This window comes from Ceratosolen solmsi, unplaced genomic scaffold (assembly GCF_000503995.2).
Source record: "Ceratosolen solmsi marchali unplaced genomic scaffold, CerSol_1.0 scaffold10, whole genome shotgun sequence".
NCBI lineage: Eukaryota > Metazoa > Arthropoda > Insecta > Hymenoptera > Agaonidae > Ceratosolen > Ceratosolen solmsi.
The window spans coordinates 19,201,900-19,221,549 of NW_011948412.1; the positions used below are offsets into that span (position 1 = coordinate 19,201,900).

At 29.5% G+C, this 19,650-nt stretch overlaps 1 protein-coding gene across 1 annotated transcript; it reads left to right on the forward strand.

Moving 5' to 3' along the window:
- The first annotated feature begins 520 nt into the window (after positions 1-520).
- Positions 521-19,353, forward strand: HisCl1 (Histamine-gated chloride channel subunit 1). Its single transcript, XM_011498835.1, has 9 exons — positions 521-566; positions 1,899-1,974; positions 2,862-2,993; positions 7,907-8,084; positions 8,332-8,558; positions 8,959-9,041; positions 9,617-9,928; positions 17,129-17,334; positions 18,957-19,353. Exons 2-9 carry the CDS (start codon positions 1,901-1,903, stop codon positions 19,131-19,133), a joined length of 1,389 nt encoding a protein of 462 aa, XP_011497137.1. The 5' UTR covers positions 521-566; positions 1,899-1,900; the 3' UTR covers positions 19,134-19,353.
- The last annotated feature ends 297 nt before the right edge of the window (positions 19,354-19,650 follow it).

The window sequence follows — 19,650 nt, forward strand, 5'->3', positions numbered from 1 at the left end:
CTTTCCCTTTTGCTCTCTCTCTGTCTTTGTCTGTCTTTCATGCGCCCCTCGATGAAAGAGTAGGGCTTAATCAGTTAGTCGATAAGAAAATTGGCTTAAAGTCATCGGTCACTCGATAGACTCAACAGAACCAAAGCCCGAGCCGTTCGACGACCACTTCACTCGCCAGCAGCACAAGGCGATCAGCTTTACCTATCACCACGCATATTCATAGTAATGCGCTTCGTTCAACGCTGGTACACTCGTATTGGTGCGATGAGGCTCAAGTAGCCTACAAAGTCAATTTGACGATCGAAGAGGGAAAGTGTCACCATTGCACGTCAAGTCCATGAAGTCGATCTGAGCGATAGTAGTCGGAGCCTTGTCCGGCAGCCTCCTACGCTCGTACAATTTCCCTTCAACAACTAGCTATTACGTCTACTCTACTCGCCGGTTACGAAGAGCCGGAGAAGCTGGTGCACGCCGGTCAGTCACGATGGAGATGATTAGTGTAAAGACGGCGAAGACCTTCTGAGTTTGACAGGAGAGATAAGAAGCTCGACCGAAGTACAATGTATAGCTGATCGGTAACAATAGCTTTCAATTAATTATCTTTTTTTGGATCTTTCATTGTAAGGAACAAAAGTTTTATTGATACCGTATATTCTAATATAAGCGTGTTACTGCTTCTGATTTTAGTTAGCAGGGATGTTTCAGAATAACATATAACAGTCAACAAGATAAATAAGGTTTTAATCATTATTATTAATAGATACACGGAAAATTGATACGAATAATAATTTCATTGTGTTTTTTTCTTCAATATTATACACGAAATTTCAGTAGTATAGCGCTACTTTAAGTCAAACCCTCATTTCTCTTCGTGCCTTTCTATTTCTCAAGTTTATTATAATAGATTTATTATCATATTTAGCCTTATAAATTGTTTTCGTCATATTTAAAATATTTATGCAATGTACAATATTTAATCATGTTATTTCTGAAAATTCAATGTAAAAGATTTATTTTCATTTCACTTATTCAAATAAGGTCTATCATAGCCTGAGAATATAATTACTTATTATAATTATATATGTTTTTAAGTAATTATTTAATGTTAAATTTTGCACGAGATGAATATTATAAAAACTTTTTATTGCCTTACAAAAGATTAAATAGATTTAAAGTTGCGTTAGGGAACATTTTTAGGATCATTTTAAAATCATTAATTATTCTAACTATTTATTCTACTATTTATTCATACATTCATATGGGCATCATCATCATCATCATTATCATCATCATTATCATTATTATTAATACGATCACATTATAAATCTTTCTATATTAATAGTACAATAATTAGTTAAAAAAACTTATTAATTTTTTTGTATAAATTAAATATTAAACTGATAATATTTAATTTCAGTTTTCTTAACTTTATAAAAATTATTATTTTTGTGTTGAAAATTTATAAAAAAAAATCTAACTTTAATGAATGTGCTAGTCAAAATTTTAATTAATCGGAAAAAAACAAATTATATTACTAAATGTATAATGATTAAATTACGTTTTGTATTACCAATTTAAAAATATCTTAAAAAATTAAAAAATTTTAATTCTACTATATATTTCGCACTCTTTGAACCTATTAACAATATCATAGATGCTAAAAAAATAAAATCTACTAATTCATATCATAAAATATTTCAAATTTCAAATTTAATATAACTGAATTACATAAAAAGTTGCAAATAACAATGAAATATTCGCTTAGGTATTTTTTTTGTTTGCAATTTCATCTATTTTTAAAATTTTAAATGGGTAAAATCGAATTTTATTCCTTTATAATTAAATACTTGTATACGACTTAGAGTAGGTTAGCTGGTATTTTTTATTGTTTGAAATTGATTTGATAGGTATGAGGAGATATTCTCTGCCGATCTTATGCTGCTACCTTTACACCCTATTTGACATGGCATCCTTACATTATCCGTAAGTATTTAATTCACCTGAAAAATATTTATCTTCCTTTTTTGACATTTTAGAAGAATAAATTAATTATAATTATTATCGATAAATGGAAGACTGATTTATTACAGAAAGGTGTTTCATACTAGAATATAATGAGAGTAAAGCCTTATTAACTACAATTTATATATCTAATTAATTAATACTTCATCTATTCTATTTTTATTATTGTAATTATTATATTTCTATTTATTTCATATATTTCTCATAGCTCGAACGAATAATTAGATTTATAAGTATTGTGTAGAATTTTGGTATAAAGTTGCCAATATCTTATTTTAAACACTAAAAATTAATTGATTTAAAGGTATAAAATAATTATTAGTTATTTTATTATTATAAACATTATTATAAACCGTGTCATTGTACTTATTAAGCTACAATAATACTTTTTAATTAACACTTAATAGTATAATGCAAAAACAATGATAGTAATAATGTACCATCTGATTCAATAGTTTCTTTAATTATTATTTACAATTTTTATACTATATATTTAAATTGAATACTATTTTTGAAATTTTACATAAAATTTTTTATATTAAAATTATTTAAAATTTTCATAATTATACTCTCACGAAAAATTGTTATATCAATATTGTCCACGTCGTAATTAATGCTCTATCAACAATTATATATTATATTATTAATTTTATTACTTAAATTTTTATACTACTTATGTTTTTATGTTTTGCTGCATCAGTTGCCATGAGATTTGGGGCTGGGGTTACCAATTATTTATTCATTCATTTAAATTAGAAATTACATGGGATTTTTGCAACATATAATCATGATTAACATCATAATTTCTATCATTTTTTTACGCCGGCCGTTGCTGCCCGCGTACTCAGTGATAAAGTATGCGAGGCCGTCCTCTCAACGGAGGTCGAGGGTTGGCATTTTAAGGTCAATAGCCTAACCTCACGAACAATTCGACTTTCGGCGAGAAAACGCGGGTACCGCTTTTTTCCGAAGATCGCAAGGTAAAGGTGTCGATATTTTTAACAATGTTTATTTGTTTTTGTGTATCGATCACGTGTCCGATGATTTTCTCAATTATGTGGGAACATTAATTATTATACCATTAAGCCTTTTATCATTGAACTTTATTATTATATTCTAATAACCAATCATGTTTAAATTGCAATAGTAAAATCGTCTTTATAAAAATTCAAAAATAAATCAAATTAATTTATTTTTTCCTACTCCTTTATATGAATTTTCCTAAATATTGTACAAAATTTTTATAAAACATTTTTATTTTATAATCAATAATTTTTATTATAACTAATTATTTAATAGTAATTTACCATATTATTTATAGAGAACATATAACGGATACATGTTATAATAATAAAAAATAAGATAAAATGCTTCCATATTACAATAATGAATGTATTAATATATATGATAATTAAATATTGGAAATTAATTATCTGAGCATTTATTGTTTACTAATTACTTTTATAATAACATATGAATTTCATAAAAAAATGCATCTATTTGTTATTATACAAACATATGTTATATACAAATTTATCGATGCACAACCATAAAAAGATTAATACGATTTCACATTTCAATATGAATACAAATTAAACTTTACTTAATCATAAAAAAAAATATTGGTATAATCAAAAAAAATTTATTAGTATAATTAAAAATTAATACTTACAGTGTTACTGTAAAACTTTCCATTTATTAAGTACACGAATTCTCATGCTTTATCGCAAAGGTATGAGATTTTTTATGACATACGCTTTAAATTCATTTTTTAGATATTTGTATATTTTTTAAATTAATTTGATTACTTTTTGCATTGTTCACACTGAATTTTCTAATGTTTCTATAAGAAGAACAACGCGTAAAGAATTATGCATAGCGGCTTTTCCTATTGAGATCAAATTTTTCACAAAAGTACAGATACTTTTAGTTGCAAGTATTTTAAATTTAATCACATATTATAGATTAAGTATCTATTACAAAGTTTCTTGTTCTCTTTATAATAAACATGTTATTTCGTATTTAATGAAAAATATAATCAATGAATATTAAAATTAATTTAGGAAAACATTGTAAGATATTAAAATTATGCAGAAATTAGAAGTAATTATTAAATTAGTATACAAGTACACTTATCTAAAAGTATTTATCTTTATGAAACATGAATACCGAAAAAATATTTAAATTATAACAACTAAAAGAACACTAAAAGGAAGATTTATTTTTAAATTATAAAAATGGATACAAAATTTTGTTAAAACAGAGATACGTTCTCATTGATACTTTTATCTAAATAATAAAATTAAACGTTTTTTAACTAATATTATTTAATTTCCGATTTATAAGATTATATTATTAAATATGATTTACAGTAGGCCTCTACAGTAAGTTTATAATTTAATTTTTTCAAATAATATTTTTATTTTCATTCTTCTAGTATAATATGAAGTTTTCATTTTAAGTCTTTACCAATACTATGAAAATTTGAAAATTAAATTTATACATTAGCACAATAATATTTTGTAAGTAAATTTTTTACCATTAATTCAAAATTATGAATAAAAGACTTGTTAATAGGAATATATAAAAATTATTTCAATTAATATTGTATTAAAATATTATTAAAAGTTGCACTGAACATTACGACTGGTACATTTTTAAATTAATACTTAGTAGTATTAAGGACATAAATTAGTACATTTTAAATTATTTATGGGACTGATGGGTCTGAAATATTTTTAGTTTCATTATTAATATATTTCTAGTCATTTTTTTTTTTTTTTTGAAAACAATTGTAATATACAGGAATTGATAGACATAGTAAAAAATATTGATGAAAAAGTAAATATATTCATAAAATGCGTAAAGGAGTCCGTGAAATGGAAGTGAAAACCCCTCTGCTCTATTATTAATGTACTTAAACGACAAGTACAGGGAAAGGAAAGAACATTGTAGGATGAACTTTAGGGTATGCACAGCACGAAGACTTCTTACGGCTTCTCCCCCCTCAATATTGCCGTTTCATCAGAATCGCTAATATTCATTCTAAATGAGCGATGTCCGAATAATTTAGTCTTAATCGTAGATTCTTAAGTATAGCAGCATATTATTACTACTGCATTTATCTCATCAAATTCGTTCCATTTAATACAATATATATTTGAATTTACATGTCAACGTTACAGACTGAGAAAAAAATAATGCCAATTGTATATTTCTTACTCGAATTTGAAATAGTTAATACTTATGATTTAATTTTGATTGAATTATGTTTTTTTATATATGATTTTTTCGTTTGTATATAAATCAAATGAAGTTTTAATTAATAAAAAGTAATATTGATTTTCGACGTGAGCTTACAATTTATAAATTTAATGTATAACTGATATGAGCAGTAATGAAATATTATTAAAAATATTGATTTCAATTAGTCATAGTTTCTTCAATTGAAATTTAATGAAATCGTTTAATAGATATTGAAATTTTCACTCCTTTACACTATTTATCATTTCAGAATTTATCGTTTTAGAATATTGATTTAAGAAATTATGTATATCCGTTGTATTTCACATTCATGTGTGTTATTTAAAAATATTTTTATTTAAAATTATTATTATTTGATATGAAAATTTTAACTGAAAAGTATTTTATTTTTTATACATGTTCAATACTCAATGACAACTACATGAAATGCTTTAATCTAAATTATATAAGAAATACGAAACTATCAGAATCTAATACTACAATTATATATTTATTAATAGATACAAATATATAATCAACAATTTCTATCCATCAACTAGAATGTCATACATAATATTCTATGTACAATATAATAAAAATATACTTTATTAGGCTTTTTCACACACAACTATATATAATAAATATTAATTAGTTTAAATAATAATTAATTTATTGATAAAAACGTATTTTATTATAATATTGTATACATTTCTTTTAAAAGTATTAAAAATGTGATGGCTGATATAGAAAGAATTTATTTTATTTAAAATCCATATTACACTTTATGCATTCATCGATATACTTAAGTAATGAAGATATAAAATTCTTTAAGAAATAATAGATTATTGCTATATTTATCGACGCTCTATTAATTATTGATTACAATAGAAAATATTTCTAATCTATTTGAAAAAATTAGTGATCGAAACGATTATAAAAGAAAGGAAGAACTATTTAAAATTTATAAAAATATTATTTTAGAAAAATTTGCGTTCTAAAATATTTTAAAACTATCTATAGATAACTGTATTTTTACACTATTCTCCATATTATTATATTACTCATTTATTAGGAAACTGAATAATACAAACACGACGAAAGTATTTATTTTTGAAATTTTTATAATTAATTTTGATTGGCTTACGTCTATAAATTTGATCATTGATATCTACTCAGTACTATAATATGCATATATATATATATATATATATATATATATATACAGGTACTTTTGTCAGATTCATTTCATTCGGAATGTGTTAGTTGGCATTAAATAATCTAAGAATATACTAAATTAAGGTTCGTATAGCAAGGAAGTTATTATAAAAGTTCAGATATTAACTGTACATTATAAATAAGTAAGTTTTTCCCTTTTCTTGAAAATTGTAGTATTACCTAACACCTCAATAAAAAATTATAATGCACATTCAGTTGACTCAATAATTTTATTGTGTCGTAAAGTCTTGTGACGTGCATTACATCAGCTTCGGATTTTCTGGCATTTTAGTAGAAATCGTACTTGTTCATAATGATGTCACATTCCCATCAAAAGGATATAAGACACGATTTTGTCGGTTCAGCGGTTCAGCAATTTAACGTTATTCACAAATGATTCTCTTACATACTTTTTTTGCCGCACATTCAAAAAATAAAGGGATTATCTTTTATAAAATAAAGAAAAATGTGTCAATTTGATTTGTATCGAATATTTGTATTATTAGTAATATGAATAACATTTATTTTTAAAATATTATATACAATTAGATATGCTCTAATTGAATATTCTTATTATTTATTTTAATACACTGGGGTTACTATTGATCATTATAATTTTTGTCTTAATATATATTTTTCAATGAAACATTAATAATTTTCGCTTTTATTTTAGTTATTTTGATTCACAATTCATATTAATTTACAGATATCAATTATAAGCATTATTTGGATATGAAAAATATAGGAATCCATAAAGCTGCTGTATTTAGTTCTACACATTGATTGCACAATAATCGAGATTACTCATTAAAATAATTTTCTAATCTACTAATGATATAATAAGTACAGATATATTTAATATTTAAGGTGCCAATTAATATATTTATAATAGATTATTTCTTATGAATAATAATATTATAAGATTACCTTTTAAAATGAAAATTGAAAATCACATAAATTTTATACTATTCGTTTTTAAAATTAATATAAATTTTCACTGAATTACTGTAAAATATTAAAATTTTATTTATATTAAATACATAAAATATTAGATAGTATTTGGATAGATATTTAAATATTTACTAAGTAATCCTATTTAAAGAAACGATTTATATTAGCTTAAAACGGATTTAACGGTTACAAGCAGGATATGAATGTAAAATATATTAAATAAAACACTATAATTACGTGTCACTTAAAACCGCAATTCATTATTTCTAAATTGATTAGTAATTATTTGTATATTATTACACAGTAAACATATTAAATTAAATAATACAAATACATATTAATCGTTCGTTCAAAGGGCATAAATTTGTAAATATAAGACTGTATCAAAGTTATAAAATTCTCATTCAAAATTATGTATCATTGTAAGCATTTTTTTTTTACTGATTATATAAAAGAATAAGAATATTAACGTTACGTATTACAGAGAAATGGATCGCGAAGACTACGGTAGGAAAGAAGTCTCACTCTCCTTGAGGGATATTCTACCGATCAATCCGAAAAATTACGATAAGCACAGAGCACCTAAATATTTAGGACAGCCGACCATTGTCTATTTTCACGTCACGGTACTCAGTATCGATTCTATCAACGAAGAGTCGATGGTGCGACTATATCCGTACAATAATTATTCTACTGGTGATATTGTTTTAATAATGATATTAGAATTTCTGATTCTTCACACACAATAAAATTCACTTCTGCGTTATAATTCTACTTTAAACATTATTATGAATATAAGAAAAAAGATCGTGTGGATAATCTTTTAATAGAATGTCTCTTATTCATATTAAAAATTCGTTATTATCCAGTCAGAAATGATAAAATAAAAGATTTTTCAATTTGAATTAGACTTACGTAGCGGACATATTCCTTGCGCAAAGCTGGCGAGACTCGCGATTGAGGATGCCAGAAAATATGTCAGAAGAGTATAGGATTTTAGATGTCGATTGGCTGCACAACATTTGGAGACCCGATTGTTTTTTTAAAAACGCAAAAAAAGTCACATTTCACGAGATGTCGATACCCAATCATTACTTATGGCTCTACCACGATAAAACTTTACTTTACATGTCCAAGTGAGTGCTTCATTACTAATTAGTATGCTTATGCTTTGCTTTTCGAGCAAAAAACGAATAAAAACTTATTACTTTGAATACAATATTTTTTAAATGGTTGATAATTCCACAACATGATAGAACATGAACATTTTACAATGTTAAAGCGTAAGAAATTTCAATATTTCAATAATATATTTTTAATTTATCATTAAATTAAATAAGAAATAATATAAATATTTAAAGTAAATTTAATACGCAAGAAAATCATATATTTTCAATATAATAATCCTATTGAGTATGTTGATTAATTTTAAACATTATCTCCATTACCAATGTTTTTCATATTTAATAGGCCTTGTTTTTATTAAAATATCGCAGTGAGTATGATTATTTTTATTAATGAGAGTTATTTATTTAGATTAACGTTAGTGCTGTCGTGTGCTATGAAATTCGAGTCCTATCCTCACGATACGCAAATATGCTCAATGATGATCGAAAGTTGTAAGTAACAATTACAATGTTTGACATAAATAATTAAATTTTTATATAAACTCTGTTATACAACTTTATATAAACTAAAAAATGTTTATTATCATATATAGCGGCAATCAATAGTAAAAATATTTGATCTAGAATCAATATATAATAATCCGTTAGTTTGGTATCGACATTTGAATAACAATCGAAATATTCGGTGTAAAAATATCAAAGGATTAGTAATTTTTATGAGAATTTTTTAAATGAATGGGTTTTACATTAAAATAAATTTAATTTGGTATAGATAGATAAACAATACCGTGATATGAATTTTCGAAAAATTTTCTCCAAATTTTTTAAAGTGCAATGTATATATACTATTCGTAGTCGCATATGTGATATGTCGCTTAGATTTTGCCTTTACGTTCTCATTGAGTTTCTAAAAGTTCTGAGACACGTCCCTGTAGCTCAAACTTATGCTATAAGCTTTGTTTTGAACACTTCCTATTATGCACTTATCATTAGTCAAATATTGTAACGATAAGTTAGAAATGTAAGTCCACACTCTGGAGAAATAACAAAGTGGTGCATTATTCCAGTGTCGCATACGACGCAGGATCTGGTGTTCATTTGGAACGTGACGGACCCGCTGGTGGTGAATCCGGAAATCGAGCTGCCGCAGCTTGACATCGCCAACAACTACACGACCGACTGCACGATTGAATACTCGACCGGCAACTTCACCTGCATACAGATCGTATTCAATTTGCGTCGCAGACTCGGCTATCATTTATTCCATACCTACATACCCTCGGCCCTCATTGTCGTCATGTCTTGGATCGCATTTTGGATTAAGCCAGAGGCAATACCCGCGAGAGTCACACTCGGTGTTACTTCTTTACTTACTTTAGGTAACAATTTTAATTAGAGTATAATTTGTTTTCATCAATGCGAACGGAAACTGACATAGTATTAGAGAGCATGAGCGAAAAACAGTTATTAATCATTGGTAAAGCACAAAATATTATTAAATTTATAATTTATTTAACGAAGGCCATCGATTCTTCCATTATTCTAAAAACTTGCGTATTGCTATAAGAAATGAATTTTATTTAATTATCTGAGTTTCAAAATCATATTATTTAATTAATCTCATTTTATAACATTAAATATAAATAATTATGAAGAATGACAAAGAAGTCGATATTTCGATCACCAGCAATCGCCGAGAACACAATAATTAAATGCGAATTTCACTTTCTCACAGGATTACTATTTTTATATTTAAATCGAGTCGACTCTTCGAGTCGATAGCTTAAGTACTAGTGATATTATTTCTTCTCTGAGAAATGTGACAGGGCCATTTTCTCCTCTTCTATCCCTATCCTTCGGAAGCTCACTTTTTATGTTCAGAACGCGTTCGTAAAAGACGAAGAAAAACCTTGGAAATCAATCCTGAAGAGAGACCCTCAATACGTAAGCGTAATGGAGCGGGGAGGGGGTGGAACTGAATATTCCTGATGGAGATAATTAATTAAATTTATTGGAAATATATTAAATTAATAACCACAATAATAATCATAATAAACATATATTAATACAAAGTATGAATTATTACATTTAAATAGTTGATATTATCGCAAAAAATTTTTTACATTAAAAAATACATATGTCTAATTTCAAATATATTATACGATTTTTAAGCGGCATAATTCATTTAAGTAAATTAATCTTTTTTTCGAGAAAGTACTAGGATAAAAATATTTTTTTAATTTTAGCATACGAACCTTTTATAGAGTGAACGTTTTTATTTATTAAATTTCGTGAAATGAATAAGTACATTAATGTTGTAAATAAAAATCAGAATTAACTGTTTGAAATATGGGCTACTTGGATAATTATGATTATTTTAATATTTTAAATATTATTTTAGTAAACTACTATCATGCTATAATATCTAAAATAAACTATGCTTCTAATTTCAATATTTAGTAAATATAAGTATCAATTGGTTGAAATAAAATTTTTAAAAAATTATACAAACCCTTAAATATATATGTATATTTAATATTTCGGGCTAAATTGTAAGAATTTCGACAGCAATATTTTATAATCTATACTTATCGCTACTTAACAACTCAATTATTAAAATGGAATAATTATTAAGAAATAGGTTAATGTACATAATTACCCGATTATAACATTAGTCAAATCAATGAACATTTTTATTTTTTCAAAAATTACTCACTTTTAACACTACTCGCCTAACGAATATTTCAATTTCCATCTCAAGCATAAAGATAACCGAATAAAGCTAAAAGTATAAGAAAAAAAAGCACGTTGAGGTTTATAAATCTAACATCAATACAAACATCGCGTGAGCGAATTACCGGACACTGAACATGTTAAAGGCAGCCATAGAGTAATTTATCGCGGCGGAGGAATCGCGGGAAAGAAGGCCGGTGTCGCATCCAAATTCAATTCGAGCGTGATATAGTTTACACAATATTTCTACAGACGTTATCAAAGATATTTTTCTTTTCAACTGCAAAGATAACACTCGTGTTCTTTCATGGATACTTTTAATGCTACAAAATGTTGTATTTCACTCAAAGTGTAAAGAAAATAATTATAAAATTCAACAATTTTTTCCTTTTATGATAAAGCTGTATATAACGATGTATGAAAAATTAATTTAATAGAATAATAATATATACAATTATAGATCTCTTTTTCAATTAATATCTCTTTTATTATAAAATAATAAGTAAATAAAAATAAATTGTACGTAAATAAAGATATATATATATATATATATGTACAAAATGTGTCCGATGATCCGGCTTCTTTTACCAAGTTCGTTTGGAAGGATCAAAATTTGTATATACCATAAAAAAATTTTGGTAGTATTGACGATAATTTCCATCTCTTGTGAATCGCTTCAGTAGGCTTTGTAAACATTGATGTGCAGTATTGTGGGAGTTGCCGAGGAGTTCGATTGACTTCTTGAGCGGAAGCCGACGGTGTATATCCCTCCTGAGTCTCAAGAGTGATTTGTCTTATAATGGTCCTCACACCATTGTTCATTAAGGGTGTATTGGTGATCGGAGCTCCTCGGAACTTCTTATTGCACCCAAAATCTTGTCAGTAGTTCTTGTAATGCATGCTCTACTTTTTCTATTGAAGTGTGGAATGCTACTGCGCTCATACTGTTTGTTTCATTGACAGGTCCAAGTACTTGCCATCCAAAAATATATAATTGTGCTATTGGCATGGATGGAGCCGATTTGATTATGTTGGGCTTGATGATTTGTCCATATGCATCTGCTCTAAGAACAATATTTACAAATCTTGATGTAAGATATTTTGGATCTGCAAATTTCAGATTTCTAAGATGCGGCCATACTTGTCGTGGTGTTTTATATGGTGGAGCATTTTTCTCAATGATTTGAGTATGTGAGCTAGAACTGTGACTGAGAGTTAGAATGATTTGATGTAGGTGTGAGTGATACAACACCTTTAGCCTGGGTGGAAATGGATCCTCCAATTTCATGAATGGTGATGACAGAACGTTGATGTAGTATTTTGAGCTGCTTCACAAGATCTTCTGTTGTGAACCCAACTTCCGTTGTCAATTAAAAGACGAGCTTGTACTGTGGTCGATGGTGAGCTTAATTTAGCCATGGCAATGGCCAACAGGGTTGTCATTAATAATGGTTTCGATGGAATGACGATTGCATCTTCTCGTCATTTAGGGGGCGAGCTTGAGCTGTGTTTTGTTTGGGTTACCTTTGAATTGATTCTTCATGTAATAAGGTATTATGCAGCCGTTTACACTTTCAGAAATTCCGTTTGCTCTTGCGCTGTTGCTTTGGATTATATTGTAGGTAGTTGAACGCAGGCATCAATTAAATACAAGGACCTTTTTTCCATTGGTCTCGTGTGTGCTTGCTGAATCTTTGCAATGTGTGGTGAACCACTATACAATCCCATGGGTCAGTGTCGAGTTGTAATTGTCATAGTTTCTTTAATAAGTCACTACATTCACTGGCTACCTCTTCCATTTCTTGTGCATCACCTTTCAATGATGACAAGTCAGACAGAAGTTTACAAAGCTGAGATTATATTATTCGGCGAGTGTTCTCATATCTCTCTGATAAAGCTTACCATGACAGTGCAAGCAAATCATATTGTAATCGGAAGCGTGCTCCAGACTTGGCTGCGCCACCATCCAGTAATTTTCGTAAATAATAGAGTTTTTGCCCCTCGCTGTATTTTTTATTGTTTATCACTATTGAGACAAATAAATCCCGGAACATGGGTCATTCTAGATATTCGCCTGAAAATTTCGGAATAATGATATCTGGAAGACAGCTCTTTCCATTTCAATTTCGATCCCGGCCAACGTGTCGTCAGACTTTGTTACTGGTTCTTTTGCTTTGTTCAAGTTGGAGAGCAACTTACTTATTTTAGAGTACGCACTTGATAAATCTCAACTCTACTCCTTGAACATTATTTGTAAGATATTCGTGGGTATCCAGTGCTGCTGGCCATGTTAATTATTCTAGGTAGCTGTGCTCCTTGATGAAGGCCTTGTGTATGTCGTCTATTAATTCCCTTGTGATCGTGATTTCTTCGATGCATGTATCCAAATGCGATGCAGGGGGCTTCTGTGTTACCCTTTTCATTGCTATTATACGAATACACTGACCTTTCGCTTTCACGTTGCTCTCTACTCGAGCTCTTTCCTTTGCACTGCTACGAGTTACACGGTTTTCCTTACCATGCGTGATGTATACGTCAGCACTGGTTTCCTTTGTTTTCTTTTTCTCGTATTGTAACATTTTTCTTGTATTATGTAACGTTAAAATTATTAATATTGAAGGTATATACTAACTTCAACTTATCCGGCTGGAAGCACCAGAAATGTACAAAATCTGTTCGATAATTCGGCTTGTTTTACCAAGTCCGGTTCGAAGGATCAAAATTGTTTTTATAGATAACTCAGAGACCAGAAGATATTATGTAGTAGAGATCTGCGGTCAAGTGAAAGGGATAGCGTAATAAATTCAATATTAATATATCTGTTTGTTATACTGTTTATTCCGTTAATTTCCAGATACAGGAATGATTCTTGTTACTGTTATCAATTGATGAACTCTTAGTTCTGGGCAGATCACACTTGGTTTTAGCATGCGCTTTAACCAAAATTAGGAGTTGTAATATTTGTTGCTCTTGGCATAGTACACTGGTGCTATTCCCAGGGAAGTGAGAGGTTGTAAGGCTCTTACCACTTCTTTGAGTACAACCGCGTAATGTTTCTGCGATGAGCGCTGAATGGCGCGAAGATTGGCCTTGTGAGCGTAGGACCCAAGCTAGGAGAGAGGTTATATCGGCAAGGTGGGCGCTCAATGGCGCGTTGTCTTGCAGACGAGTCTTCGTGCGCGTGAGTACTTATGAGCTTCTCCTTGAGTACAGACAGTAGAATTACTTAAGATAATTTTGCGTGTACCTCTGAGATGGCCTCAATCCTTTAAGAATGCTCGGTGACCTGGCTCCTGGAGAGCTTTAAATTTGAGATGACACCTAAAGTAGATGATACTACAAATGAAGACTAATCTTACACTCAGTTGAGGGACTTTGCCACTTCCTTCTTCAATGAGGACTTCAACTGGTACTTGTCTTCGGATTCCGTTGAGGGAGTTGCCACTTCCTTTTTCTATGAGGACTTCATCGAGAATGTTTGAACCTTATGATTGTCTCTCTTAAATACATTTCACTAATCATGGTGACCACTTGGGATCCCTTCTCTTTTTTTTTGTCCAATCACAGAGATTGCGACTTATAGAGCGAGGGCAGCGCCTCTCGCGACATTGTCATCAATCACGAAGCTTAATCTTCTCTTGATCGTTACGCCAAGAAGAGCTCTCGATTTCATTGCCCTTGACGTGCTTCTGGCGGTTGCATGACGGACTTGACAACAAGGGGGGAGCACTATATATCGGTAGATTATAGATTTTTTTGGTATAGCGATTCTTTCCAGCTGCCTAAAGAGTTGGATTTTTCCGAGTCTAACGACTTGTTTTGCCATATATTTAAAGACACTATTGCCAGACGTTTATGGGCAGGACTTCTCAAAAGTCTAACGACTATTTAATTATGTTGTTTTGCCAGATGTTTTACGGCATTGAAAAAGGTTATCACAATCTCGAATAATATATTATTCAATATTCGACGAATGGAAAATAAAATATCTAGAGAAAACAATTTAATTTATATGTTAAACGTAGCTACAATACTTAATAATAAAACTAAATATTTTATGATGCTTAATAAAAAATTCTTAATGTAGTATTTATTTTTTATTCCTTTTATAATACAATAAAAATTGTATATAACATTAAAAATAAATTCAACTGCGAAAGAAAATACAATGGGGCGGTTTTTATATTATATTTGTTCGGAAAATAATCCCACAATTTGACTCGTCAGCCAAACGTGCAATAATTAACTTAGAACAAAAAACCCACTAGATGTTGTGTGGGGTTGCCGGGCAAGTAAAGGGTGAATGCACTGATTAATAATTAACACATGTCTTTATTATTTCTGTTTATTTGAATTAATTTACAAAAGGGTGAATTACAGACGAACTTTATATTTCTTGATAATCTTGTGGTGTTGAAATATATTTACTATGAATGAAGCAGGTTATAATCTATTGAATATTATCACTAAGAGGTTATGGTGATTGTAGTGCTATGATCGAACACTGGAATGCTATTGTGTTTGTCTTAACACGTGTGTAGTTGCCTCTAAATATAGGTCGTAAGAGAGCCGAGATGGAGGTTATGCGAAGCTGTGCGCCATCTGTGGCGGGAACAACTTGTAGTGGATTGAGAAGCCAATGTGGCGTTTATAGCTGGTCTTGTTCAAGAGTATGTCCGGGAAGCTTCCGTAGTTGGACTTTAATCCGTCCGTCTTCTACATAAGCCGAGAAATCAAGAATGAGTACTAGCTGTAAGGACTTACTTGCAGTGTATCGTGATTTTCCAGTCTCTCTTCGATGGCTTGTTATTACGTTCCCTTGCAATGTTGCAACCCTTCAGTTCTTCCTTGTCTCCAAGTGAGACCACAAGTGGTCAGGTCCCACGCAATCCAGTCTTGATGAGATCAATTCAATCGTACACTAATTCACAATTGTGGAAAGAACTTCTTATTAAAACTCAGCTAAACGACTCATCTCTCCGGTCCTCCTCCGTGAGAGAAGGTCGTGACTTATCCTTCACTGTAAGAAGTATTTGGAAAGAGTAAGTGAAGGTACATTACGTAGTCCCTTCTTAAAATGATTCACTGATCCCGCTCCACTTGGGATCCCTGCTTCCTTTATTAATTAACCAATCAGTGGTTGATCTTGGGTCGCACAATAGATTATGCACGCCTTCATTTCCACTTCCTTCCGGGCTCAGTTCCGAATTTGCTAATCGGGAAAGTGTCGGAAGGTGGCGAGCCTTTTTCATTGGTCACCTCTCTTTGGTTGCCTCATCCCTCTCTGGGACTTGGCTAGAAGAAGGGTCCGCTTGGGCGTGGTCAATTTTCCAATGCTATCGACCAGATGTGGTATAGCGAAGAACAATGCAAGCATTGTCTTAAAGGCCGAGTGCACACGTATGGTCATTGCATGTTGTTGCACGTACGGGTTTTGGGTTGCAGTAAATATTTGTAATCAATGCTTCACGCATATCTGATATTCGTTCTGAATCTACTTTGGGGTTCTCGCGGCAGTAAACCCATTAGGTTCTACTGCACTGGGAGTATGAGCACGTTCCGCTAGAGTTTTCCAGATGTTTTATGACACTAGTACAAATAATTATGAGCAGGAAAGTTTTGAATTCTTAAATGCAATTTTCATGACATTACTTGTCAGATATTTTATTGCCTTACTCAACGGAGTCTCTTATTCTCAAACAATATTTATTATATTATATTGATTGTATGGCCAAAGTTTATTAACCACCGAAATATGAAAGTAATCTTAATAAGAACAATTTACTTATCCGAACAAACAAGAAAAGTATTTTAAGAAATATTAATATTATTTTCCGTTATTTCAGCAACACAAAATACACAGTCACAGCAATCACTCCCGCCCGTCTCCTATGTCAAAGCTATTGATGTCTGGATGTCGTCCTGCAGCGTCTTTGTCTTCCTTTCTCTTATGGAATTCGCTGTTGTTAACAATTACATGGGGCCAGTAGCTACAAAAGCAATGAAAGGATATTCTGACGAGGATCTTCGAGAGGCTATTGACGAATTCAAAGTGCGTATACTTAGTTGTATGTAGTACAGAATGCTCGCAAGTTTAAAAAATAATGCTACTTCTGATTTCATATACAAACTAAATTTATTCAGTAGATAAATTTTATACAAATAATATAATTATTTTGTTAAAAAAATATTTATTTCATCAGATAAATTTATTTGATTAGATTTGTAAACTGACATTAATAGGAATATATGTCGTTATAAAACGTATTTGTGAAAAATATAAATGTACTTTATAATTGTTCCATTATTTTTCATTTTGATTTTTAAAATCTATAAGATTATTTATATGAAATTAGAGTTAAATGTAGAGATACAATGAATTCTTATATAGTAAAATTCTTAAAAAGGATGAATCTTTTCTTTTTTTAAAAAGGATAATAAATTAAATGATTTCAATAATAAAATAATAATATTATTTGGCATTATATGAATACGTTTCATTTGCACAAATATTTTCATTTATAAATCTGTAAATCATAGGAATTCTTGATTGCAACATTATCGATGCATAATTTTTTAGTATAATTTAAGAAATAATTAATTACCAGTAGATTAATACATACTTATTAATAATATATTTACACATTTTTATTATCTGAATCACTTTTGACTTCTTATATTATAAAAATATTGATTTTATATATCCAATCACTCATACAAAGCATAATTATAGATTAAATGATATCAATAGGAAATAAATGATGAATAGAAATAGAAATAGAAATAGATCGATAGAATTTTCAAAAATGTGTATTTATATTATTATACATTTACTAAAAAATTTGTTGAAAGCCTTTTAAAATTTACTATTTTGAAAATTTGTAAAGGCAAATTTTCTGTAAAAGATTTAGACAGTACAACTTATTAAAACATTATCATAAACAACTAATGAATGTAATCCCAATTAAAATGAAATAATATTATTTTATTAGAAGATATATATATATATATAAATCAAATTATTATGAAAATTAATAGAAATAGTGTAGATTTATTATAAATTGCAAAAAAATATCGCTATCTCATAAACAAAAATTGTATATAAATTTTTAATGATGAAAGTATATAATTTGTGAGAAAATATATAAATACATTTTATAATCTGCTTACTATGTAAGTAAAGCTTAAGTATGTATTACGGCAATACCTGATGTCGTAAATAAAATGTCTCGTGTACGAGAAGAGTAACAAAAGTTTCTAAAATCTATTTGTATTTTCAATTAACGTGCACTCATAATTCTATATAAAACTGATTATATTATTAGTTATTACCGCTGTAGTTACCATAGTCACGCTGTAAATTTTGCTTTATACACGCTTTTCCAGTTCTTGGTAAAATGTGAACATAATTAGAATGAAGATACAATTGAACACCAAATATTTGTTAGAATTATCCATTGCCAAATTAGTTAGAAATGCACTTGAAACTGAATTGCCAAAACGAATGATGCCACCCGCAACCCTTTGCTAAGCACGACGCGGTTAAGGAAAGTGAATTCGCGGGAGCCATTGTCACTAATAAAAAAAAAGACCGTACTTGGTCTATCACTTGATAAACTGCTTTTGAACGCATAACAGTCGGATAAGAACAAAAACATTCTTTGTTGGGGACAGACGCCAATGAGGTCGGACTCGGAGAGGAGCAGGAGTCCAGTTCGGCCACCCACTGTTCAGTACGACACGTGTTGCGAGGGTCGGGCCACCGCCATATACATCGATAAGATATCGCGCTTCCTCTTCCCTTTTGCCTTCTTCATTCTCAACGTCGTCTATTGGAGCACCTTCCTCTGAGCGTCATTCCAGCGGACAGCAGCTCGACCGATACCACTCGTCAAATCCAACGGAGATGGGATTCGACACATTTGTACATATATCTAGCTACATGTATTGCAAAACAGACGTCTATCTCTCCTCCCCCTTCAATGAACTGTATTTAGAATGAATTTCCGATTGAGAGAAATGTGGGTTATTGCTCTAGTTAAGCTGAAAAATTCACCATCGGGTTTTATTTACCGGTCAAATTTGCATCTGCTATTCGTTCTCTTTTTCCAATCATGGATATACAAACGTTTTTAATTTGATTTTTCTTTTTAATATTCCATATAAGGCCATCTTATTCAGTGGATTATACAAATGGAGAAAAATACATAAAGAGTAAAGCAATAATATTTTTCTCATTACTATTATTATTAGTATTTGTATTAGTATTATTATTACCACTATTAATATTAATACTATTATTATTATTATTATTAATACTATTATTATTATTATTATTATTATTATTATTATTATTATTATTATTATT

Bases quoted from the DNA above. Each gene is read 5' to 3' on its own strand.
- HisCl1 (XM_011498835.1), top strand. From the start codon at position 1,901: ATGAGGAGATATTCTCTGCCGATCTTATGCTGCTACCTTTACACCCTA. The intron at 8,559-8,958 runs GTGAGTGCTTCA...TTATTTATTTAG, and splicing joins ACTTTACTTTACATGTCCAA to ATTAACGTTAGTGCTGTCGT. The intron at 9,929-17,128 runs GTAACAATTTTA...CCGTTATTTCAG, and splicing joins TACTTCTTTACTTACTTTAG to CAACACAAAATACACAGTCA.